General features: G+C 53.3%; 1 protein-coding gene and 1 long non-coding RNA gene across 14 annotated transcripts in view; one reads left to right on the forward strand and one right to left on the reverse strand.

The window, feature by feature from the left end:
• The window catches only part of Macroh2a1 (macroH2A.1 histone), a 61,583-nt gene extending 52,467 nt beyond the window's left edge, over positions 1-9,116 (forward strand). For 12 of the 13 annotated variants that reach the window (XR_015640741.1, XR_015640742.1, XR_015640739.1 and 9 more), the window contains one exon: positions 8,410-9,057. Coding sequence is in view for 4 of the 13 variants with exons in the window: in XM_087590339.1 (XP_087446465.1) it covers positions 8,410-8,575 (166 nt within the window). In the remaining 9 variants the exon portion in view is untranslated. 13 annotated transcript variants of the gene reach the window in all.
• Positions 313-26,361, reverse strand: part of LOC147999974 (uncharacterized) — a 93,814-nt gene continuing 67,765 nt past the window's right edge. The window contains exon 2 of the long non-coding RNA XR_015641452.1: positions 313-2,721. This is a non-coding gene — a long non-coding RNA (uncharacterized LOC147999974). The remainder of the gene's footprint in view (positions 2,722-26,361) is intronic.

The raw sequence follows: 26,361 nt of genomic DNA on the forward strand, positions 1-26,361 counted from the left end.
GAGAGTGGCACTGGGCCTGGCTTAAGCATCTGAGACCTCAAAGCCCATCCTACAGTAACACACTCCCTCCAACAGGGCCACACCCCCTAACAGGTGCCACTCCCTATTTTTATTTAGACTACCATAGTTTACTTCCTGACTCCCACAGGCTTGTGGCCAGATCATAATACAGAAATACATTCAGTCCAACTTCAAAAGTCCCCGTAGTCTATCAGTCTCAACCCTGTGTAAAATCTCCTCTGAGACTCACGTAATCTCTGGACTGTAATTCCTTATAAAAACAAAATCAAAAGGCAGATCATATACTTCAGATATGGCACAGGATTTGTATTATTCCAAAAGGGGGCACAGTGAGGAAATACTAAAGCCAGGTCAAAAACCAGCAGGGCAAACGCCAAAGTGATGTTCAGATCTTGAACTCCTCTCTGCTTTGCTGGCTGTGGTGTCTACAGCACACTTCTCTCTCCTGGGCTGGTTCCACACCCTGTAGCTGCAGGTATCCCATGGCTCTGGCATCTCCAACATCTTAGGGTCTCCAAGGCAACCCAGGCTCCAGCCTCACAATGGCCTCTCTAGGCCTCCATGCAGGGACACCCGCCCCACGCCTGGCCTCAGTGACTTTGCTTAGCCCTGGAGGGAGATCCCACAACCCCTTTCCTGTGTCCTTGACTAAAGACAGAGCCATGTGGCCAAAGCTGCCAAGTTCTACTGCTGCTGGGGCTGAACCATGGCCCCTCGTTCAAGTACATCACCAGCTTTCTGTTCGTGATGGCCTCCTTCACCGTCTAAGCTTGGCTGCCCTGGAACTCTATCTGTAGACCAGGCTGGCCTCAAACTCAGAGCATTGCCACCTCTGCCTTGAGAGTGCTGGGATTAAAGGTGTGCACCACCATGCCTGGCCCTAAGCTTTTTAATTCCTTTCCACAAGTCGCATCTTAGCTGGGTGGATCCTGCCCTGAGGCCCCCGCTCCCTTTATCCCACCCAGCATCAGACTCCTCTTCAGTCTGTTTACACTTCCTGGTGCCCCTTTTCATTGTAGAGTTGGGTAAGCTGGTCACCAATGGCCAGGCTTCACAGTCAATGCTAGGCTGTCTGGAAATCCCCTCTGCCAGAGCTGTCGATCTGTGACTTTTCATCATTCTTCACCAGAATATCATAAGAATGGTCTCTAAGCCACCTGCTAACTTTCTCCTCCGAAACCTCTTGAGCCAGGCCCCGCAGTCCAGACCACCCTCAGCACCACTGACTTTCACATTCCTACAGGACGGCCCATTGAGCCCCACTTAAAGCAGTCAGCTCCTTTTCAAAGCCAAAGTCCCATTCTGCCAACGAGATGGTCAGGTCGATCACAGAATTGCCCCAGTCCGTGTATCGACTCTTGTCTTTACCGGAGTATCTATTGCTGTAAAGAGACTCCATGACCATTTATCCAGGGCTGCCTTACAGTCGAAGGTTTAGTCGCTCGTCATGGTGGTGGGAAGCATGGGTCACTCAGGCAGACATGGTGCTGGAGAGAGCTGGGAGCTGCACATCAGGACTGGCAGGCAGCAGGAACGTAGAGAGTCACTGGGTCTGGCTTGAGCTTCTTGAAACCTGAATGCCCTCCCAACACGACAGTTCCTCCAATAAGGCCATTCCTCCTAATAGTGTCACTCTCTATGTGCCAGTGAGGGCCATTTTTGCTCAAGCCACAAAAGCCCTCAATCCCTTTTGCTTTATTCCCTAGCATGCTTTATCTCCCGTCCCATGGCTGAAGGCGAACCAAAGGCCTGTTGCTGAGGTCTGGGTACAAGGTGGGGCTGAATGAGAGAGCACTTAGGGCCCAGCTCCTTCCTGCCCATCACATACCCTAGGTGGACTTAGGAGACCCACCCTTGGAACCAGACAGAGGACCAGAACTGGGACCGTGTCGTCCTGTAACTGAGTGCAGAGGTCAGACGTAGCCATAGACCATTCCTCCCGTCTCTTTTGGGCAACGCTGAGCTCAGCTGAAGTCAAGTCTTGACTCCCATCATGCACTAGCTGATCGATGGCCTAGAAATGAACCTCACTCTGAAAAGTAGGCACAGCCAGCCGTTCCTGGAGCAGCATCTTGAGGCCATTGTCGAAAGCGAGGTTCATGCAGTGGGAGTTCTCAGAGCTCCGCTCAGCAGTGGGCACTGCTGCCTCAGAGAACACTGGGGTTGCATCTTCTTGGCCATGGCATGGGGAGTTCCGGCTGGGCTGAAGCTCTAGCTGCGTGTCTGTCTGTCTAGCTGTGGTGTGTCCAGATGAGCACCTGCCTTCCCAAGGGAGCCAGTTTGAGGCTTGTGTCCTTCCTTTATCCAAGGTGGGACAGGGTAAGGACAGGGGGTGGGTGTCCTACATTATGCTGTCCTTTCAGACACTCTCTGGCCTGTAGGCTAAAAGCAGCTCTTGCCCAACACTCTCTTCTATTCTCACAAGAACTATGGAGGACAGAGGCCCCTGGTCCCTTTTGGGCCACACGGAGATCTCACACCTTCGGGCCCCACCATGGTCAGGCCTCAGGCTGTTGCTGACCCTGTTTCTCTGGAGCCTTTGCTGTTCCTGGCTGTGATGGTAGAGGGAGCACATCCTTCCCAGGCCAGGAGCTGTGGAAGATGCCGTTTCTCTCTCCCTAGCATACAGTGTTGACACCAGGGGCTCCTTTGCCAGAGGTCCCTGCTCCAGTGTTTGCATACGTAGTCTTCCTCGGACCTCTGGATAAAAGACCAAAATTAGCCTAACCATGTAAATATAGATGATCTTAAAGGATTACTGAGCAGACATGAAAGCTCACACCTGCAGCTGTTCACACCTGGGCCTGCAGCTTGCTCACACCTGCCAGCACATTCTGCAGGTGCCACGCTACAGCAGGAGCTCAGCCCAGCAGTGCAGAGCTGAGAATCCTAGAGAAGTGGGTAGGTGTCTCCATTCTAACCTCTTACCAACACTGGGCCTAGACCAGAAAGCTGTGTGTGATGACTGATCTGTACGACCAGCCCTGGGAAGACTGGAACAGGAGGATGGCTGGGAGTCTGAGACCAAACTGGCTACCGCATAAGACCCTATCCTGTGTCAGGAACACAAAGAGTTGAACCTTCCCAGTGGCCTTCCCTTCTGCTGTGCAAGTATCTGCAAAGACAAGTGTCTGCTCATGCCGCACAACTTGTTGTAGAGCTGGATGTGGTATTGGTGCCCGGGCCCCTCCCGGAGTAGACTCAAGGCCATTTCTAACAGTGCTTCTGGCTCGAGCTTAGGCAGCCATACTTACTGCTCGTACCTCCCGTAGAAGGTCTGTCCTTCAGCATTGAGTCACTGTGCTGTGTGACCTCTGGTAAACAAATCAGTCTCTCTGTTCTGGGCCTTGCTTAATAAGCGAGGCCGTGGGGTCTACCCTTCTTCACAGATGGTTCTGAGGCTCGGTTAATTAATGCTTCGGATGACTTTGATGTGCCCTGATGAAAGGAGCTTCTGAAGAGCAGGGCCATACAACCTTTATTGGAGGTAATAATTTCACGCTCGTTCATATGGCTATTGGGAAATTCTTAATTGAAGCATAAAAGTAATTCTCATAAAAGAACATCTGTTATTACAAACTTATTTACATTTTTCATGGAGTAAAAGTTTTTAAAAATAATCAGTGGGAAGCTTTTAAAGGGCAGAATGCCAGCGGCAGCACATGTGCCGGCTTCCCTGGCCACATCTGTCAGGCAGACCTCGTCCACAGCCCTGCAGACAGCTGCCCTTGCTCTCACGGGGAAAAGAATGGGATTGTATCAGGCCAGCCAGTAAATCACGGGCGCTGAGGGGATGGAATGGCTTGTTTGTGGCGTCCAGTGTCTCTGCACAGAAGTCAGGCTGGAATGCAAACATGGGGAGGAGCTGGGAGCCCTTTCCCAGCATCAGAGGGACTGCTGACAGCCCCAGGGGCACTGGCCTGCTCCTGCCACCGCCAGCCTTTGACTAGAGGCCCTGGAGACCCTTCTGTGTGACCCTGGCCATGGTCACAATGTTAATACACACCTTGTGCTGTTAGATGTGAGGAAAGGGGTCCCTCCTGGGGCAGCATGCTGGGCAGTGCTAGTGCGGGGCTTGGAGGAAACTTGTCTTAGACTTAAGAGCGTGCCAGCAGCCATTTTATCTCTACTGTCACCCAGCAGTACTGAGGGGTGGCATCCTTAACTTCATTCAGAGGTCAAAGAGCCACCTTTGGAGGGTTAAGGCTTGCATCGAGGCCCCACATCTTACCCTTCGCAGGACAAGAGCTTTCTTCCAGGGCTCTAATGCTTGTAGGCGGGGCAGGCTGGACCTGCTGCCGCTGCCCTGTGTTCTCCATGCCCACTGTTCTCAGACTTCCCTGGGAAGTGTGGCATACCTCAGCCCTGCCACCTGAGCTGCCAGAGCAGCACAGAGGCCACCTGTGCCCCGGCATGGTTTTAAAGGAAAAGAAAGAACAGAAGCTGCCCTGAAGGCCTCTGGGCCTGCAGCTAGGAAGGAGAGACCACTCCCTGCTGCTGACCTCTAGTTGTGGTAAACAGCCACAATTGTCTTGGGAACAGCTCCTCCTCGAGCTTCAGTGCTCTGGGCTTCCCTACAAGAGGTAGCCTTAACCTGGGGGAGCTTCACACAGCCAGGCAGCCATGAATGAATGCTGCAGAAAATGCAGGAAATGGTGGATGGGGGAAGAGAGAGGGGTAACCAGCATGGCACAAGAGATCTAATCCTAGCAGAAGTGATCGTATAGGAGGTGATAACCCTGTCCTCCCATCATCCCAAAGCTGCCTAGACCTCCTATCTCTGGGATGTTGCTCTGACTTAGATCTGGGGTCTCCAGCTGGCCTGGTTCTCGCAATGGCCCTTTCCCTCCCAGAGGCAATGAGGCTTAGCAAGACCCAGATAGGGGAGGACCCTGCAGACTAGGAAGCAGGAGCCTACCCCAGATACAGCCCTCGTGAACTGACTTTCCGGAGCCCCTGAGATCTCTTTGCACTAGCCTAGGAAAGTGGGGCCGGATGTGGAGAAAGGGTGTTCCCGACACAGCAGGACTGACCCCAAGGGAAGCTCACATGACTTCAGTGTATGCTGGCCATGGCCCAGGGCTGGTAGAACAGGGACAGCACTGAACAAGGAACTTGAAGTGCTGGGGAGTCTGGGAAGGGGAGCACAGGTGAGAACTGGGGAGTCTGGGAGGGGAGCACAGGTGGCTGCAGTGGCGTCACCCCCTCATCACCACACACACTTGAGAAATTCCGGTTTGCACTTGAGGAAACCAGTACATCCTGCACAAGGGCAGCTGGAACCCAAATCTAAACTCCAGAGCAGAAGCCCCAAGCCCTGAGTCTTTGATGCCCACCCTAGTTAGAGAAGACAGCAGAGACCTGGCAAGACAGGAGGGGCATTCAGATGGGAACCAAAGTAGTGCCCGTGCTTCGAAGCCTGTGTTTGTGCCAGCGTCCAGGTCTGCAGCCCTCCAGCACAGTTGGGCACCATACACTGGTCGGCAGGCTCTGGCAAGCTGAGGCGGGCGTTGCTTAAAGTGCTCACAGTAACTAAATGCCAACGGTCACTCAGTCGTAGCTCTCTGAGGCTCTGGGGGTTAGTCTCCCACCTTCGGATGATCCTGGAGTCCAGTTGTCTCTAGCAGGCCTGGACCCCACACTCTACCTAATTAATACATATCATCTTGTCCCACCACTCTGACCTGACCGGGCTAGGGCAGGGCACAACCCAGAAGCGGAGGGCATCAGGTCATCTATGATGGGGCAGCCAAGGCACTGTGTAGCTACAGAGGCTCTCACCTTAGGGGAGCCATGAATCTACTTCATCACCTGTGTGTCTAGCTAGGGCAGCTAGGGGGCGCCTGGGACCCTGCCCAGCAGCACAGGGAGATGCCCGTCTTGCTTCTGCTTCTCCTCATGGTCTGCTACTTTAGAGCGGGGGCTCCCTAGGACCAATCCAGGCTCCCATTGGCCCAGCAGCAGGCCAGATTAGAGTATGGTATGTGAGGTGGGCGGTACCCTACCAGAATAAACCTCTCAGCCTCCCTTTCCCCAGCTTCTGCATTCTGAGAGTCCAGACTGTGGAGTCCTGACCCGCTGCCTGCATGTAGGCCACGGCTCCCAATCAGAGTGGCCGAAGGCCTGAGGGGCAAAAGCTCCAGGTGCAGAGCCCAGCCGGGTGTGCAAGGCAAACTCTCTGTGATGTCAGCACCAGCCACAGGTTCAGAGTTAGAACCCAGGACCAGGGAGGAGCCTTCCCTCAGCCACAGCTGAACCGGCTAGGCGTAACCTGCTCCTGTGATGCTCTTAGGAGACTGACCTTGCAGTCAGGAGAGAGGCCAGGGCAACACCATGTATCTTCATCACATCACACACTTGGCCGGTGCCCGGCAGAGTCCAAGCGCACCAGCTGGCTGAGCGCACAGGAGCAGCACGCAGCTGTGACCGTTCGTCTGGGGGGCCTCCCCGGCTCTGCTCATCTGAAGGGGCGTGAAGTGAGGCAGGCAGGCAGGCAGGCAGGCCGGCCTTCAGTAGCATGGCACTGGTGGAATATGGGTCAAACCTACCCATGCAGAGAACAGCTCCCTGCACACTCTCCTCAGAGCCTGCCAGCCCAGGTTGTGCCCACGGACTGAGGTCTGCCTGCCCCGGCCACCCTCTCTGCTCCCTGGGCCTGGATGCAGGCTCCAGCAGGATACACACAGAGGGTGGAACGCGCTCTCTCTACAACAGATCAGCAGTTCCCACCTGGCCCGTTCCTGTGCTCCCCTCTCTGCCTGAGAGGATTGCGGCCACTGTGCCAGCTGCCTGGTGCCTCCCTGCAGCCCTGACTTCTGTCACACTGACCCCCAGCTTAGCTAGACCATCAGGCTTGTTCCGGGAAGAAACCAGACTGTCTGGAACTCCGAGCCGAGCTCCATGGGGAGAGGCCCTGAGCATGTATCACACCCCACAATGGCCCAGGTCTCCCAGGCGAAAGCAAGTCGCAAGAGCTTTTCCTGTGGCCTTGTGAAGAGCCCTGAGCACTAACAGCTGGGGAGAGTGCGGCTCCCGGGGGCGGGGTGGGGAGTCAGGGTCACAGGCACAGTGCAGAAGGCTGCGTGTGCTGTGATCACATCATCAACTCAGAGAGGACCAGCCAGAGTGGCAGGCAGGTGGGCTAGGGACTGTAGACTGCAGTGAGCAAGGCGTAGCCCTGAAGGCTGCTCCAAGCAGAGTTTCCTTCCACTGGGCCAGACCACTCTGTAAGAGCACATGCTGTATTGGCCAGGGACTGGCTCAGGCTTCCAGGTCCTGAGTTCACACTCGGAGCCCCCTGTGACATCAGTGGCAGGATGCTGACTTGGAGACTTCCGTGATGACCTGAAGTCAAGGTTATCGACACTTGCCCCAGAATTCTGCTCTGCGCCACGGTGGCTGCCCTGCCTGCCCTCTGCTCTAACACTAGCTGGTGCAGTTTGGAGACGGTCCCTGGACCAACAGCCCTTACTGCCACTTGTATAGAGCACTTGTATAGAGTGCTCTATACAACTCGAGGGCAGAGCTACTCAGACCCCATGGCCATGGTGGACTGACACTGATAGGCGCCTCAGCAGTGGAGCTTTCATGGACTGCCGGTTCCGGGGACCATGGGGAAAAGCAGCAGGAGCTTGCGCACCTTGACCGCTCCACGCTCGGCATTCAGTGTCCTTGGTTCTTGCTGCCACTGTCTAGAATGCTCTCTGGGTCCCACCTCTTCTTCCTGCTCACAGATGCCTGGTTATATTGCCTGTCCCTCGTCTTGTGAGCGCTGGATGGCTCTGTCTGTTCTACCACAGCAGTGCTTATGGTTTTGAACGAGTTGAGCTTGTTTAACACGCAGCAAGTGGACGTGAAGACAGTAAGCAGCAGAGAGACTGCAAACTTCACACCAGGTCATGTTACACTTAAAACATCCCAGCAGAAACCAATTCTAGACGCCTAATGGAGAGAGCAAGCCGCTCATAGATATCAAACCAGTTAGCAGTGACCTGCTGGGGGAGCCCCACCAAAGCCATGTCTGCCTAGAGCTCCCAGAGCTCCGAGCAGTGTCCAGGGATGAGCTTGGCTTCCTGTCCCCACAACAGACATTTTTATACCATGGACTAACGGTAACCTTGCTGGCCATCCACTCTCCTTTCCCCTTGCATCAAAGGCAGTCTGCCTCAAGACACGGGGGCTAGGAGGACACCTGGGGTAACTGCTGTGAGACGAGGGAGGTCATGTTGTAGAGCTCACACCCAAGTGCCAACGGTGTGTGACAGCTCTCTAATACAGCTTACCCTGTGAGGGCTTTCTTCACACCTGTGGGAGCATCTCCTGCCCAGGGTGAGGACCCTGCTCGCTGTAGACACCTTGAGTGCTGACCCCCTGTGTTCTCTCCTACAGGAACGGGTTCCCGAAGCAGACAGCCGCCCAACTCATTCTGAAGGCCATCTCCAGCTACTTTGTGTCCACTATGTCGTCCTCCATCAAAACTGTGTACTTTGTGCTTTTTGACAGTGAGAGCATAGGCATCTACGTGCAGGAAATGGCCAAACTGGATGCCAACTAGGCCAGCGTTCCCTAGAGCCAGCACATGTCGTGGCCCCCACCTCCAACTGGAAAGAAAGAAAAAAAAAGAAAAAAATCCCCTCGGCTCTTATGGGGAGGTGGGGGCTCCTTTCCTTTTCAGTTCTGCTCATCTAGGGGAAATAAGGTTTTGGTTTCCGGTTTGATTGTTTTTGGCCTTCTACAATGTTTTCTGTTAGCACTGATAGCTGGCATTGTCCTTGCTAAGCACTGCGTTCCAGACCGTGTCTGACTTAGTTAACCTAGGAGATTTTATAGTTTTACTTTAATGAAGTCCTGATTAACACAGAGCAGTGGAGAGACCGTGCCCCTGTGTCAGCAGCAGCAGCAGCAGCAGCAGCAGGAAGCCCCGTTTGTAACGCGTGTTGTGGTGCTTTACTGTACACCCAGTGGCGTTCTTTTTACTATTACGGTTTTTCCCCCTCAGAAGAGAAAAAAAAATCATAAAATTTGCAACAGACCTAACTTTTGTTTACTTTTTTGTCTTAATGATAGATTTGAAAATGAAAAATGTTAAAAAAAAAGACAACTGGATCTGTGGTCCTTATTATATTTGCAGTTTGAGATTTGTGCGAATCAACTTAGGAAAGCGTTGAACTGTCGAGGCTGGCCACGTGTTGCGTTACTGCGCCTGCGGGCCCCAGGCCTGTGTCCCTAGGACTCAGGTCCAGGCAGCGCACACCCAGGAAGCTCCCGGATAGTCCCACGAGAGTCTGTGGACGGTCCCTGGACCTCGGCGGGTAGGTCAGACATCTGCTGGCCCTAGGATATGTAGCGAATTCACGTAGGAAGCTTGGAGTCTCGAGTGTGGTTGGGGTGTCAGTCCCACCTCACAGAGAAGTTAGAGAGCGCACCCACAGCCGCACTGGAGATGAAAGCGGCCAATGCTAGAGCAGAGCCTTGCACTCTGGGTTCCATCTCTCTCTGACTTGTGGCTGGGCCCTGCGGATAAGACTCAAGCCACGGACCTCCTGCTGGCCTGCCTTTGCCAACCCCTACAGGAAGGTCCCCAGCATCAGGGTCCCCAGAGATACTTTGTCACTACCAAGGTCCCAGGATCTGCCACTCGATGCCTTAGTGACACAGACATGCTCTGCTTCGTGGGCACTCATGATACCTAAACGTGCCTGAAAGCCCAGAAGCCTCCCCATATTTAATCCCTGGCGAGTGAGTGTCTGTCTGGAAGGGCGGGTAGAACCAGGAAGGAGGATGAAGCACCCTACAGAGTGTGGGCCTATGCACAGCCTCTCCTCCATGCCAGCCATGGTGGTACATGCCTTTAATCGAAACTTGGTAGAGTCCTGTGATATAAAAGCCAGCCAGGGCTATACAACCCGTGTCTCAAAAAACAAACTTTTCTTTGCACGGGGGAGTCTGATGAAGCCCAACCGAGGTCAGGACTCGGGAGGGGCGGCGACCACCTCCAACTCAACCCTGAGCGATACTTCCCTAGCTTCCAGCTCCAGAGCCCTTTCTTAACCAAATCAGCGTAGGTCTAGATCGTCTCATCTCTTGACTAGGAAGGGGCATCGATTCCCCCAAGAGGGTGCACCTTAGAACGGCTCAGACTTCCTAAAGGAGCTTACCTGATCCCCAAGAGCACTGTTCCCACATGTAGCCCCCGCAGGAGCACGAGTAGGCACTGTTTGCTGGTGGCATTTGCCGTGTGCCAAGCACCGTGGTGAATATTTCACAGGCAACAATGAACTTGCTTCCTTGTTATCGCATAAAAAAGTAGGCCCAGCTGTCTAGTGATGAGGTGCTGCCACCCGTGGACAGACTGACAGACACTGATCACCCTGACAGTCCACCTGGCCCCGGTGGCAGGTCTAACTCGGAGAGAGACATCTCGGGCACCTGTGAAGTGTGTAGGAGTCGAGGTTTAAATGGCTTCTTTGAGACCTGTGTCCCTTCACCTTTGGAGGATTCCAATGAAGCAACTGGCGGAGTTTTTGAAAACCCTCCACTAGATGTCGCCCAAAGGATTGGGAAGGGACTGGGGAAAAGGGCAGCCAGTTTCTGTTCCTCCTTGGCAACAGCACAGAAGAACCCGTTGCAATTCTTGGGGTTTCCCAAAATCACCTAAATAACTCTAAATTCTGGACGTCCGTTGCACAGTGGTTCCTGGGATCGCATCTTCAAGGAACCTCTCAAAACACGCATCCGACTCCACTCAGAAGGCCAAGCTTGAGTGGGTAAAGCGTGCACACGAGTCACTGTGAGGGACATGTGCCAGTGTATCCTTGCTGGAGCGAGTGTCCTCCCGCAGCCACAAGCTGCAGGGTTAGTGACAGCAAATGCTGTAGAACAGAGTCCCCCCCATCTCCATCCAGCCTCCGGGGCCACATACCCGTGGCTTCTACGGTGGCCCCAGACACTTACTTTTTCGTTTTTTTGGTATGTGCACGGTATATGTGCACGTGTGCGTCCTGCTCTATGGAATCACAGTCTCTAACCCCAGAGCCAGGTCGACTGTCAGCAAGCCAGCATGATCTGTCTGTCTGTCCTGCACAGGACTGGTGGCAGAGCCTCGTGACGCTACACCAGGCTGTGTGTGTGTGTGTGTGTGTGTGTGTGTGTGTGTGTGTACTAGGAGTTTGAACCCAGCTAACATTTCCACAGCAAGCACTGAGCCATCTCCTCCCCTCCCTTCCCCTGACCCGTTCCTGAAGAGCAACCCTTGCCTTGAGCAGCGGGGCTCCACCCTGAATAAATCCACGGTCTTCTTAGTAGCTTCTTCCCTGAACCATCAATTGGTTTTGGGATCCAACAGAGACCACAGCTCTAACTGGGACGGAGTTGGCAGCAGTAGCAACTATCCCCCCGCCCCCGCCCCCACCTCCACCTGCTACACACCCTTCCCCCTGCTTCTCACGGCAAGCCTACGAGGATGGTAATGGCCTCTGCATGTAGGGAAACCGCTGAAGCACACTCCCCCCAACTCCTTTGGTATCGGACCGTTATCTTGGCAAGATCTGGTTGGTCAGCCTGAGGGCCATAAATAACCCAGTACACAAAAGAAGAATCAAAATGTATACTGAAGGAGCCGGAGAGGTGTTCAGTGGCTAAGAGTACGGGATGTTCTACTAGGAGACCCAGGTTTCATTCCCAGCACCCAATACGGTAGCTCAACTGTCCATAACTCCAGCTCCAGGGGGTCCAACACCCTCCCGGCCTCTCCGGGCACCAGACATACACGTGGTACAGATGCAAACACAGGCAGGCAAAGCACTCACACGTATAAAAATAAGTCGTTTTTAAAAATGTGTGTCTAAGCAAGCCTGACATGGATTTTGTGAATGCTTCCTATGACACAGGCCTCTGGTGGCTGGCCTGTCACATAGACAAGCCAGGCAGCGCCTCTGTCCAGCAGTGGCTTGGAGAAGTGAGCTTTGTCTCCCGGTGCGGGAGGCTCCAGAGGGTTTCTTGGAACATGTAAGCCAGCACTAGACTTGGTAGGGAAGGTTGGGATCTTCTCAGTCAAGGGAGGAAAATGGAGTGGACAAATGGAACGTGGACAGCTCCCTCAGCTCCAGGCTGGAGGCACCCTGGGTCGTTTCGCTGATGACCCAGGCCTTGCCCCCATTCCCACTCATGGCAGCCTCTCTCCTTCCCACCTTCTGCACCCCAGGCCCAGCATTTGACAAACTCCTTTTGGGGTCAGGTGCATACTGGGTCACAGCTGCAGCCAGCTTTGATTGACAGATTAGCTTACACACTGAAAGGGGGAAGAATTCCACAAGCAACAGCCTCCTTGCTTCACCCAAAGCCAACAGCCCTGGCTCGCAGGGCTCCTGGGCTGTCTGCTCAGCCTTCCTCAAAAGGTGGGGCCCGACAAGCTTCTCCATTCCTTGTTTGCCATTCAGGCTGCTTGGCAGTCACCCTGTGGTCCGCGGGGCAGAGCCTGCCCCATATTCCCATTAGCAACCGTGATGTTTAATTTTCCCTGAGGCACCAGTGTCAAACTTTATCTTAGAAGCTGGCCTTGGGGCCTCCTTGTAGAGGTGGGAGGGGGTCTGCCTAAAGGTTCTGGGGCAAGGGGGAGTCCGGCACCCACTCTTCAGTGAGAAGAAAGAGAGACATGTTCAATGGCGAGGGGTGAGGCTACCCTTTCTTGGGCTTTTCTTCTGTTTATAACTTGACCTGTCATGTTTGCTTCTGGGGCCCCTCATATCAAAATCATATCACATGACCCTCCCGACAGGTGAGACAATACCCTGCTCATTAATCCCGGGGCCCTGACACCCCCTGTACTCCTGGCAAAGGCATGTAAACAGACTGGCCTTTCTCTGACCCCTGGAAACCAACCCAGCAGGCGCTGTACTGTCAGACTCAGGAACTGTTGCAGAAACATGGCTTCCCTCCCCAAAAGAAGCCTCAGCTGCAGCCACCCCGGTAACTCCATCCTATGGCCATGTGTGTGCATGCACACGCAAGTGGAGGCCCCAGAGCTTTGTTTGGTCAAGGACAGAATTGAGGAACATGCAAGGAACCATCTTTAGAACCTAAGAAAGCAGTGGGAGCTACCTCCCATGACTAGTTTCTGAGATGCCCTCCTAGACCTCTTTGCTCTGGGGAGTGGCCACGGCTTTCTATAGATTGGTCATCAGCACCCCTTGAAGAACTGCAAACAGGTTTCCTGAAGCCTCTGAACAGAGTCTGCTGGATTCTCCAGTCCAAAGGAGCCATGCGTTATGATTTGCGTGCCCTTGATGTCAACCTGGATGTGTTCTAATGTACACACAGTGAGTGCCATTTGTCCTGGCCCAGAGGTCCCCCAATTGCCTTCCTGAGCAAAACAGGGAAGCTGCCCCAGTGCCCAAGGTTAAAAGCCACTACCTTGGCTTCAGGTTTACACCTGTACTGTAGAGAGGGAAGGAGCACACAGTACCAGAACGATGCTCTTCGAATCTTGTGTCTTAGTATCTGAAACTACAGTACAGGACGCAGTGGAGGGTAGCACAGTTTAGAACACACAGAAAATGGAAGCCAGTGTGCCTTGCTGGCCTGAGCCCTTTGGAAAGGTGACTTTAATCTCAGCACCATCAGATGACACGTTGTCCTATCACCCCTCTCCAACAAATCATAGAGGCCTAATGGCCAAGAGATCTGTGGCCTTTAGACACTAGCTGGTGGCCTGTCCCTAGTTGACCGTCGTGGCTTGCTCAGGCCAGGCCCCCGATGAGACACTGTGGAACATTTGCCTGTGCACCCCTGCCCAGGCTGACCAGGAAACTTAATGTTCCTGCACTTTGAAACAACAAGGCTCCCTCAGCTTAAGAGAATAAATTAGAGTCGAGTTCAAGTAGGCTCAGCTGTGGCAGATGGGCAAATTGATTTGCTTCCCACCTGGGAGATTAAATTCCACTGCCCCAAAAACCAGCAGCAGGGTAATGAGCTGTCAGTCAAACAGTGCAACGCAAGGCCCCTGGCATAATTGAAACCCAGCAGCTCCTCATTAGGTCCCACAGAGGGCCTGGCTATGAGGTCTCACCTTGAGGTCCTCTGGCTGCACACGTTAAAAAGGAAATGCCACCACGACAAGCGCCCTGTGAACTTTAAGGAACTTCTGCTGGTTCTAAGTCTTTGCACTGCGCTTGTCCACTGTCCCTAAGAGTGCTCAAGGAATCAATGATGTGCAAGTCTGAGTGGAAGAGACAAAGAGAAGATGCTGATGATTCCCTCAGCATGGCACCGTAGAGCCATGGCTTCCACCTTCTCCACAACTCTCTTGTGCCTCCCAGTGTGTCTCCATCACTTCCCAAACCATCACCATGTTCTCTTGGCCCCCTTCCAGCACGCAGAGCCCACGTAGACGCTACCCCTGAAGGCCTCACAGCATCCAGATAGACTCAGTGTCTATGTTATAGGTTAATTACTGAGACCCATACAAGTAGGAATCTGCCTCCCAATGTCACCTAAGGCCTACGAAGGAAAAAGGCTGGCTACCCTCTCCCCAGATCTCACCAGCAGCAGCAGCTCGGCACCTGACCTGACTCTAGCAGGTTCACGTGCTTTGCCTACCTAGCCATTTGCATGCACCAGCTCCTTCATGGATCCCACCACCTTTGCATAGTTACAGTCCTGCTTAACCCTGTGTGCCGCCACTACACACATACATACATATACATACACACACACATACACACGCACACACATACATATACACACACGCACACACACGCACACACACATACATATGCATACATACATACACACATACACACACATACACATGCACACATGCACATGCACACACATATACATACTTATACATACATACACACATACACATACATGCACACATGCACATGCACACACACGCACACACATATATATACATACATACACACACGCACACATGCACACGCATACACATGCACACACATACATATACATACATACACACACGCACACACATACATATACATACATACATACATACATACACACACACACACGCACACAGCCTCCTGCAGCAATGTTCCCCTTCTGGAAAGATGGCTTCTCTCAGTCCACCGTAAGTGTCCACTGGTCAGAGCATCGTGTTTGCCCACAGCTGTCCTGTGTGTCAGCAGCCGTCTCCTCCACTGGACTCTTGAGTATGCCTATGCACACTGTCCCTTGCCTCTCTGGTATGGGACAGTACTAGGGTCTGGGGACTGAGTAAGCAAAGGAGACTCTGCCTTTCACAAAGACATAGCGATGTGCATCTCACACCCTCCATGCCTTGCCAGAAAGACCTGAGATGCTGGCAGCTGTGTGAATCACTGCCAGTGTGCAAAGGCCTTGCAGTGGGCATAGCGCCTGACTCAGGAAAGCCAGGGGCAGCTTGAGCGAATGTGGACTCCCTCAGGCTTACACCTACGCCCATCCCTGACGCTGTCGCCCAGTGCTGATGCCTGTGTGCACACGACAGCTTTAGCATAGCCCGGTGTCAGAGGCTAGTCCCTGTGGCCACACGGCATGCCACAGCCTCGATCTCACAGCCTCTGGTGCCTCTCTCTACCTGACCCATCCTCAGATTTGAAAGGAGGCAAGCACAGCCTTGTCAGGGAGGAATACTTGCAGAAGGGACGTGGCATCATGGCAGCAGAGAGCCTCTGCTCATGTTCCAGTGAGCTGTGAAGACACACTTCACAGGACAGGGCACCGGCCTCAGAGAGCTGTCCTTGCTGGGCCGTTTGCAGACTATCCTGATGGTTGCATACCTGTTTGTGTCACAGGAGGCTCCTCACAGGTCACCCTGTATGCCAGGAGAGCCAAATCCCGTAGCTTGAGCCACAGTGCCACAGCCTGGCTCCTGGTACTGACTATACTCCCCTCCCTTCATCCAAACAAAGTGCTTATGGCCCTCGGCATAGCAGGGCTGCCCAGGTAGGTCTCCTGTGTGCCTGGCAGGAAGTGTGTCCCACTTCTGCTTTCCTGACCATCACACCCCTGAGAACTGTCACCACAGCAGCAGGGCCTTAGGGAGCCCACTCCAGGACGCAGGCTGCTGCCAACCCTATTCCTAAGTTGAAAACATCAGCGGCACAGAGCCATGGCTGTGCACTAGGGAACCACGCTCTGTGTAGACAGAGGAGACTGAGGATAGCATTCCATTACACCCTCCTAACATACCATCCCTTATATCCCTGTCTTCTGGGTAATGATTTGCCCAGGCCACAGAATAAGGACCTGGCTAAACTAGGATTTAAAGCAGGAGTGAGTAATTCTGAAATTAGCCATTATTTGTTCTGGGACTCCGCCTCCCACGGGCCCTGAAGAGCTGGGATCCCATTTCACAGATGAGGACAAGTGAGGAAAGGCTGAGCCCAAGTCTGAGGCTGCAGAGCTAATGAACGAAACACTCATGGTCTGCTCCCCGCCTCCCCATCCCTGGTAGAGACAGGACACTCCCGCAGAGCCCAGGCTGACAGGAATGGCTCCGGTGCTCTGCTGCTCCTCAGGTTGGGGCTCTGGCAGAGGCCGTCCTGTAATTAGTAGACTCTTGTTAAGACCCAGTCGCGCCACACTTGGGCCAGCACTTGTTTTTGTTCCCATGTGGAGGCCCTCGCAGGAAGGCCAGGCCCATGTGCGCAGCCCCATAAATCCAGTCGGCGTCGCTCATTACAACGTTCCGCTTCAGGACTCCGCCAGCCTCAGCCTGCGAGGGCTTCTCAGGCCATAGGGCCTCCCAGCAGCCAGGCCCAGCTCTCTGTGCTGCTCCCAGCCTCAGACATGAGCTCATCCAGCACGCAGCGTGTGAGGAAGTGGCCGGGCGGCACTCTGGAAACAGGGGGACAATGTGCCTATTAAGGCCTTTTCAGCTCCCGCCCCAGAGAGCAGGACCACCCCACTCTGCACCCTGCCCAACTCGAGGTAGCACTCTGAGGAGACATTTCATAGAGATGGGCCCAGGGGTGTGGCCTGTGCTCCCAGCAAATGTCACAGGATGTCACCGGGAATCAGGGACAACACAGAGGCAAAGAGCGGGCTCAGAAATAGAAGGTTGTCCTTACTCTCGGGGACCCGGCCCACTCTGCAGGTACCTCAGCTCCTCAAGGCCACCATCACTATGCCTCCAGACAGGAAACTCTTTCCCACCTTGGGCACTGCTAGCCAGGGGACACTGTTAGCCAGGGGACACTGCTAGCCAGGGGACACTGCTAGCCAGGGGACACTGCTAGCCAGGGGACACTGCTAGCCAGGGGACACTGCTAGCCAGAGGACACTGCTAGCCAGGGGATACTGCTAGCCAGAGGACACTGCTAGCCAGGGGACACTGCTAGCCAGAGAACACTGCCATGAACAGATAGCAGGGAAAGGACAGGTGTCTCCTCACTGGGGAGCCTGGGAGGGTAAAGTGACGGCAGAGGAACCCCAAGTAAGCGGGATGCAGGTCTGTGTCCTGCATTTCCTGCAGGGGAGGCCTGGCTGAAAGACTTAAGCCACCACCCTATGATTGTGTGAAAAGCCGCCTCCCCTCTTCTGGAGGTTGGCCTAGCGCTGGTCTTGGCCTAGAAGAAAGCCGCTTTCATTCCTTTATCATCTCATCGGTGGACACTGTGTGCCAGCCTGCCTCGCATCCAGACTAGGCCTGACCGGGAGCAGCTAAGCTCACTCGTGTGGTTTGCCACGGGCTGGTCAGGATCCCCCTTTATTGTATGAGGCTGAAGGGATTGAAGCTCTCCTCCACACGACGCTGCCGTGGCGTAGAGCATCTCCGTGACGTCCAGCTTGTGGAAGAACACTCTAGAACGGTATGGGCTCATCTGGCAGACATTAATGTCACATTGGTTACATTTAAGCTGATTAAAAGCAATGGAGTCACTAATTTATTTTCTTCATCTACGCCAGTACGGGATGGCCGCACGTAGCCAGCAGGGGCCAAGGGTTGGAAGCTACTAAAGGCAGAGCATCAGCATGTCGGAAAGTTAGAGCGAACAGATTGATTCTAGAACACCAGGTCCAGAGAGCCCATCAGGCGATGGCCTGAGTGTTTTCTGTCCTTTGATTTAGAAGAAGGAACCAATGTCCCAGCCAGAGCATTTCCACGGGCAAGTGGAGCTGAGCCGCTAACCACTACACTGTGGCCATGGGACCAGCGTGCTCACACGACAAACGCTTCTGTGTCCCAGGGCACAGAAGTCCAGGAAGAGCTGACTGCCCGACACTCACCATCCCGTTTGAGCTCTGCAAAGGACTTTCCCCATTAGTGGAAAAGAGAGAGGCCGCAGGACTCAGGCAGGGCGGCCCAACCAGGCCTGACTGCAAAGGTGATCTGCAGCCAGGCGTTCTCGGTGGGTTTGCCCAGAGGGTGAGGCTGTGCTTTGCCACTGTTGTTATCCCGCTCCTCTGGGAATCAAGATCCCTTAAAGTCCTTAGTGTAGACTATCGTTCACGTCTTAGAACTGCAAGGGACTACTCTGAGACAGTGCTCTCTCTCCCAGGTCCCCAGGTCCCAATAGGAGCCGCTCGTTTGCTGCCCCCCCCCCAATCCCCGGGTCAGTCCCTATGCAGAGATTCTGGACTGAGTTCCCTACTACTGCCCTCTGCAGGGGTCAGGTGAGCGGAACCAGAGTGGGCAGAGGATACCCAGTCTGCGAGTGAGTCTGAGGTTAGGGGATGCCTTCATGTTTTCTGTTCCAAGCCACAGCCAGGGCACATGACAGAGAAGAAAGCAGGGCAAAGGGCTGCCCAGACTCTCTAGGGGCCTAGTACCCCAATTTATCAGCCACCCCCAGCTGTTTATTGAGCAAAGAGAGAGCAGCATTCACTGGCCTCAGGACTAAGCATGCCTGGAGACTGTTAGTAGGCAGTTCCTCTGGATCACAGAAAACTCAACCTCCACCTCAAACCCCTTCCCCTCCATTTGACTATCTCCTTGTAACAAACTCATATGTCTGGCACTCTGAGGAGTGACCACCCATGACGACGGGTGGAGAAACCGAGACTGGGAGAACCAACCCCCCAACTGCCTCAGAATTTGACATTGAACCCTGTCACCTGCTCCCTCCCTTGTCCTTTCAAAGAACAGTTTCCACAAACAAGGTCCCTGGCATGGTCTGTGGTTCCTGAGGCCAAACAAGGAGGCCTCTTTTCCATTCAGGCTTTGTAGCATCCCTCCTCACTGCAGGCTGCCCTGGGACCCAAGTCACCCAGCAGGATGGCTGCTGAGAACTGTAACTCAGAGGGCATTTCCTCTCCCACAGGCACTAGCTTGTTTGGCAACTCAGGACCGCTGACCCTGTAATAGGTCCAGGAATTAGGGCCTGGACCGAAATGCTCCCGCTTCCACTCAGGGGTTCACCGAGGACTCACCAGAAACAGTCTGCCGGCCTTGGAGCAGTCTCCTGGCCGGACTTACTTCTCCAGCCACTGGCAGGAACTCATTGTGATGGAAAGGCCCAGGTAATGCACCCAGGCTCCAGCCCGAATCCGCTTCACCGACGACGAGGGCAGAGGGAGGCACAGCACCTCCCCAAGGCCTCATCCTCCATTTGTCTTGCGGAAGCCCTAGGACTCCAGTTTAAGAGCCTTTTTATAGACTCCTATAAAGGAGAAAGTGAACCTTTACCATGTTTGCACCCTACTAAGTCAATACACATAAAAGGGGTGACAGCTGAGTTTCCTCTGCCCACTCACAGCCTAGCCGGCCAAGGGCACTAGGTGTCCCCAGCTCCTGTGGGCAGCTCAAGGCTGCTCTATGTCACCCCAGGCTGGAAGCTGGCCCTGTACTCTGAAAAGCAGAGATGGGCACCTGTGAAGTTGACAACTCCATCCTGGCTGGGCTCGAGGGGGCAGGGAGGTGGAGGGGAGCGGTTCCTGCCCTCGCTCAGCAAGACGGGGGTGGGGCCCCCCCAGGTTCATAGCTTTCGTGGCTTGAAGATGGAGTGACGGAAAGCAGGAAGCTGTAAAGTTTTACTAGGAATCCTCCACCATCCTCCTTTGGCCCCAACACGCACGCACGGTGCCCTTCCATTTAAAGAGAGCTTCCTTTCGGCTTTGAACTCCCCCCCCCATTAAATCAAAGCAGCCCTGTCTCACCCTTCAGATTGGGGGTTCACCTCTGCAGACACCCGCCTGGGAGGAACAGAGAGACTGCTTGGGGCACTGCTCACCTTGGGGCCATCCTAGAGGACACAGTCTCCCTTCTACCCTCTACTCTGGCGTCTTATCAGGGTCGAGGGAATCAGGGTTCGATGGCCGAGGCCTAGTAACACCTCAGGGATGGGATTGCAGGTAGGAGCACACGGGCAGACATTTACTTTTCTATCCTGGGCAGGTCCTGTGGGCAAGTCACAAGAATGACAGGGCCTGAGCCCTATCCTGCTGTGCTTGGGTTCCATGGGCAGATTGCAAGAACGAGGGTCTTAGCACTCTCCCGTCAGTGGGCAGTGGGCTTGGGTTCCAACTCCATGCTCTATTAACTGTGCTTCAGGGAACATTACTTAGCTTCCCTGGGTCTATAATGAGAACTCGGCTGTCCCACCCAGCCGCCGTCTGCCTGATCATATAATGCGCTGGGCTTGCTTAAGTGCATTTTCTTAAAACTTCAGTGAATCACGAATGGCTTGCACTTGAAGACTGTAGGCAAATGTATTGAACTGGATAGCCTTTACCCCAGGTTAGCCCTGGAACCCCTCTCTCACCTACACACCGACCTGAGTGTTCTTCCGCAACTTCTCCACCCGTGGGCAGTCACAGCTCCCCCCACCGTCTCTGTAGACCCGGCTTTGTAAGAAATCACACGTAAAGGACACCGTACACCAGCCCTGCGTTCTTAATTGACTTAATTCACACAGTCTTTGTGTTTGCGAAGTCCCTCCACGCTGTGACGCAGGTAAGTAGTTCCTTCATGTGTACCGTGGTATCGCTCTGTGCTGAACGGATGCCACGTTTCAGTCATCCGTGAACCAGCTGGACGGATCCGAGGGTCTCAGAGATCTAACATTGTACATTACATTTTCACCATGGTGAGCTTCGTTGGGAACCCATTGTGCGCGTCCACAATGTTCATCACTCCCATTTGCCTCCATGGCTCCCTCGTGCCCCCACTTCCCTTACCCTTTACCCTGAAAGTCGTGTTTCTATACGCATGTTTCTCCCTACAGCCCACCTAGAGCCGGGCATGAGAACCATGTGGCATCGGTCCCTCTCAGTCTGGTTTGTTGCACTTAGCATGGTCACTCTCTGTTCTGTCTAGTTTCAAAAACAAAACGATTTTAGTCTTCATCATGGAAGACTAGTTTGCCCCACTGTGTAGATTTTCTACTGATAAACATGGGGTCTGGTTCCCTAAACTGGTTATTGTATCTACAATAAGTATTATTATTATATTTTATTATTATTATTGCAATAAGTATGGACACACCTCTATCTGATATGCTGTGTTCCTTTGGAAATGTACCCAGGAGTGCAGAGCTGGGTCATATCCCCCCTCCCTCCCTCCCCCTTCCCTCCCTCTCTCCCTCCCTCCCTCTCTCTCTCCCTCCCTCCCTCCTCTCTCTCTCTCTCTCTAACTCTCTCTCCCCCTCTGATTCTCTCTCTCTACTCTCTCTCTCCCTCCCTTCTCTCTCTCTTACTCTCTCTCCCTCCCTTCTCTCTGTCTCTCTCTCTGACACTCTCTGACTCTCTCTCTCTCCCTCCCTTCTCTCTCTCTCTGACTCTCTCTCTCCATCCCTTCTCTCTGTCTCTCCCTCCCTGCCCTCCCTCTCTCCCTCTCTCCCTCTCTCTCTTCTTCTTCTTCCTCTCTCTCTCTCTCTCTCTCTCTCTCTCTCTCTCTTTCTCTCTCTCTCTCTCTGTCTCTCTCTATCTCTCTCTCTCCAAAAGCTTCCACAGTGGCTGGACTAGTTTATAATCCAACTAACGGTACTAACAGTATAAAAGTGACCCTTTCAGGGTTGGGGATTTAGCTCAGTGGTAGAGCGCTTGCCTAGCAAGCGCAAGGCCCTGGGTTCGGTCCCCAGCTCCGGAAAAAAAAAGGAAAAAGAAAAAAAAAAGTGACCCTTTCCTCTCCTATGTCGCAACATTTGCTATTACTTCCCATGATCCCCCGATGCGACGGCATCTCTACATAGCTTGGATATACACCTTTTCCTCACAGCTAAAGACGCTAAGTAAGTCTTCTGTGTGGGAAGGAGCTGCGTGTACATTTGAAAAGTACGTGCTCAGCCCACTTGCCCATTTGCTGGCTGGAGTCTTCCCTCTTGAGGTTCAAAGTCCCTCATACCTTCTGGGACTGGTCCTCTGCAGGATGACAAGGCTTCCTCTCTCTTTAAAGATGGTCTCTCCTCTGTCCTTTCCTTTTTGACTGACTGCAATCCCTCTTGTCTTTTCTCTATTATTTCCTGAGCCACCAGAGTCGCCTTCAGAAAGTCACCGTCTCTGCCTGTTTCTTAAAAAGCAGAAACCTTTAAAAGCTAAGCACCAGATTCCGAGAATCACATCTTGCCAGCAAAACCCACACACCACATCTTAATCCCCCTCAGCTCCGTGTGACTGGACAGGGCTGCACACTTTCCCACATCTCGGCACACAGTTCCACATCTCCAAGGCAGCCCTGCGGGAGATGGACAGAGAAGCATCCTACTTGGCAGACTGAGGAAACAGAGTCTCAAAGTCACTGAGTGCCTCACTCAAGGCTCTGCAGAGAGAACATTCCAGATTGCCACTAATATTTTAATTAACTATTTTATCTTATGGTAATATGTGTGTGCAGGTGTCCATGCACCTGAGAATGCATGTTGGAGGCCAGCCCCGGGGACCTTCTTTGTCTCCACCACTCGAGTGTCGAAATCAAGCATGCCCAACCTTTTCTGTGGGGGCTGGGGATCTGAACCCGGGTCCTCATGCAACTGCAACAAAAGCCATCTCCCCAGGCCCCCCAAGTGTATCCCAAGAGCACTGTTTCCTCTGTCCCAACCAGTCTCACCCACAGGTCTGTTTTTCAGCCCTCTTCACCCGCCGACCACGGAAAGGTTATGGTTCATCCGCCCCAGAGCTGTTACGAAGGTTGCCAACAGCCATGATCTTGTTACCTTACTTTTCCTCTGACTGGGCACAGCCATGCATGGCTTGGTAGAGCCCATTCTCCATCGGGGGGAGAGAGAGAAAGAGAGAAAGAGAGAAAGAGAGAAAGAGAGAAAGAGAGAAAGAGAGAAAGAGAGAAAGAGAGAAGAGAGAGAGAGAGAGAGAGAGAGAGAGAGAGAGAGAGAGAGCGCGCGAGCACGCCATGCATAGGCTAAACTGACATCAGTTCTGAACCCTCTGGCATTGCTAATGCTTTTGTAAAAATGGAAACGCATCGTCAAGGTGCCCAATGCGAATCACGGCTCTCCCTGCCTCCTGCCCCCAGCCCACAGCGAAGGCTCTGCCAGTGGACGATTAGCAGGTCCTGTTCTCAACCTTGCCAAGACTAATCCTTCGTAAGGAGTGGCCTGCTCCCCGTCCTCCCCACGTCAGCAAAGTCTTTAGTGGCCTTGTACCCCAAAGCCTGTTATCTTCCCCATTCCACCACGCAGAAGCAGAAACCATGAGAGTTGGGCTGGCTCGCCTGTCACGCACAGCTGGCAGTGAAACCCACATCTTAAACTCAGATCACTGAGACTCCCCCACCCCACCCGCCCCCAGCCTGGCCTTGCTATGCACCACTTGGCTCAAAGCGCACAGTGCACACAGCCTGGGTGCCTGTGTCATAGGGGGTCAGGGTGGAGGTGTGCAGAACCTACCCATCCAGGCTCCATCCGATCTGAGGCCCTCAAAGCTAAGCCGACTTTGAAGTGGAAGTCACTTTTATTGAAGAGTGAGAAGCACTCATTCTGTTAAGATTTGGGATGTTGCTACTCTGGAGAAATCTGATCCATTAAATGAGCCATACCTTGTCCTCTTGAGCTAGTCTCTTACCCCAGTCAGAAGGCATGACAGAGTAGAGGAGATATGGGGACCACAGGAAAGCAGTGCGAACCCATGTTAGACCCTGTTCCAAGCCCAACACGAGAAGTCGCCATGTCTGTCTGTGAATCTCCTTATAACCCCAGACCTCATGTAATCATCTAGATACCCGGACAATACTGCCTTAAGACCCCTTCTCTCCAAGCTTTGTTGCAAACCCAGTAAAAGGCAGGCCCCTCCCCAACTTAGAGCTCTTTGGCCATAGTAGTACCTCAAGTGGATGGCCATATCTGCATATCTCAGGTCACCAGAAAGGGGTGGGATATGCCCTCTGCTCATGACATCAGGAAACCAGAATCAGGGAATAATCATGGAATGAGTTACTCTGAGGGTACCTGCCGATCAGGGAGGTAAGGATGGGGGATTGAGAAAGGGAACAAATATTCCAATCCTATTTCTGAAGGACAGCCAGCCTCATTCATTCATTCATTCATTCATTCCCTTATAGCCTATTTTTGTGACAGCAGAAACTGTGACTAGCCTTGGCACAGTTCTCTGCAGCCTCCAAAGTCTTTTACACACGACTTCTCTTTGATGACTCCCATGACATCGAAGCAGGGTTGATTTCCTGCCAATTTCACAGCTGAGCGCATTGGTGCCAGGAAGAACTTGTCCCGTGCAAAGTGGCCAAGTCATGCTAAAACCTAGAAAGGAGGTGTATAGACGGACTACATACCCCATCTAGAGACTGTGGGGTCCTCTTGTGACAAGATAGGTGTGCTGACGTGCAACATCACCAGACATTATTTCATGACTGCACATGTCTATAATCGCAGCACTCTGGAAGGTAAGGCAGGAGGATTGTGAGTTTAACATCAGCCTGAATCAAACCAACAAACAAAAGCAGCATGTATGTCTCTCTGTCTCTCTCTCTGTCTCTCTGTCTCTGTCTCTGTCTCTGTCTCTGTCTCTCTCTCTCTGTGTGTGTGTGTGTGTGTGTGTGTGTGTGTGTGTACACGTATGTATCAAGAATGTTGGTGGTCAGCATGCCCCTCCTAGCCTTTTCCCTCTGCACTAGAGCAACCCTGCCAAGCTCCTGCTGGGGCTTCGCTACTGTGTATCTAACCAACCTCATTTGCATACCGGGCACAGCAAGCATCTGCAAACCAAGAGGACTCCGGGGGCCCAACAGGAGGACGCACAGGTGTTTTTGCACATGCCGTCTCTTACACACACACACACACACACACACACACCCTGCACAAAGCATGCTCCACAGGACAATTTAGGATGTTCCTAGGCACCTGACCTGGCACACTATGGGGCTTCAAGGACTTTAGCCTGGATTGAGCAGAGTCCCTAGGTGAGTGAACCAGTTTTTTCCTGTGCCCTGGCCTCCCAGGAAGAGAAGATAAAGATGGAAGGAGGCGAGGTTGGCGGGGGTGTCCGAAGGGATCTGTGGCTGTCCGGTGCCCATGCGGTCCCTGTTCTCGCCTTTGTCTGCACCCCTGTAACTGAGAGGCCCGTCTAGACTGAGCGGCTACTGGAAGTAATCCCGGGGAAATCTCCCTGAAACCTGATCGCTCCCCTTATCGAGGGGCAGGCAGATTAGCCTGACTGCCCGACTAAACAATGGACATGATGTCTTAGCAGGATCTCCATGTGTCTCTGATGCAGAAGCAGTTCCAGAGCACACAGCCCACCTAGTGGAGAGCCTGTCCCTTGGGGTCAGCAGCCTGCAGGTGAGAGAGGCTCCAGTTCCTCTAGGGTGCCATCTCTAACCTGACCGCCAGGGTCCCTGCTGGGGCTCGAGGGTACCACGTTGTAAGTGCACAAGTTCTTGGAACACACAGAAAGGTGCCCAGCAACTCACTTAAGGCCACTTGAAGAGCACTGAGCCCGGAGTCAGCTTGTCTGTTGGGCAGAAGCCGGAGCCACTCCCTCATGCTCCCCATCTTGCCCTTGGAGCCAATTAGCCAACTCTGGGCCTTGTCTGTGGCTCAGATGATATTCTAACACCCATGCAAGCTGCTTCATGACCGCTGCAAGCCCCCAGCCTGGCGTGTTCTCCAAGGGTATCTAAGAGTGAGAGCAACCCGTGCCTGTGATGCAGATTACATTCCTCGGAGCTACCGGAACTCAGCATTGATTTTTCTATTCATCTAAAGCAACCAGCTAGCAGCAGCAGGCCAGAGAATTGATCTCTACCCAGTCCTTGGAGAGATTCCTATGTATTGGGGGTAGGGGGAGGGGCAGTCGCTGTTCTGAAGACCACTACCTGTGAGCTGCTTTAAGGTCCTGCTAGGGCTTCCGGACGCAGATCAGGAAACTGAGGCTTCAGAAGAATTCATGAAGGAAATTAGATAGCTCTCCCTCTAGGATGCACCTGAG

Source organism: Rattus norvegicus, chromosome 17 (genome assembly GCF_021556685.1).
Source record: "Rattus norvegicus strain SHRSP/BbbUtx chromosome 17, alternate assembly SHRSP_T2T, whole genome shotgun sequence".
Lineage (NCBI taxonomy): Eukaryota > Metazoa > Chordata > Mammalia > Rodentia > Muridae > Rattus > Rattus norvegicus.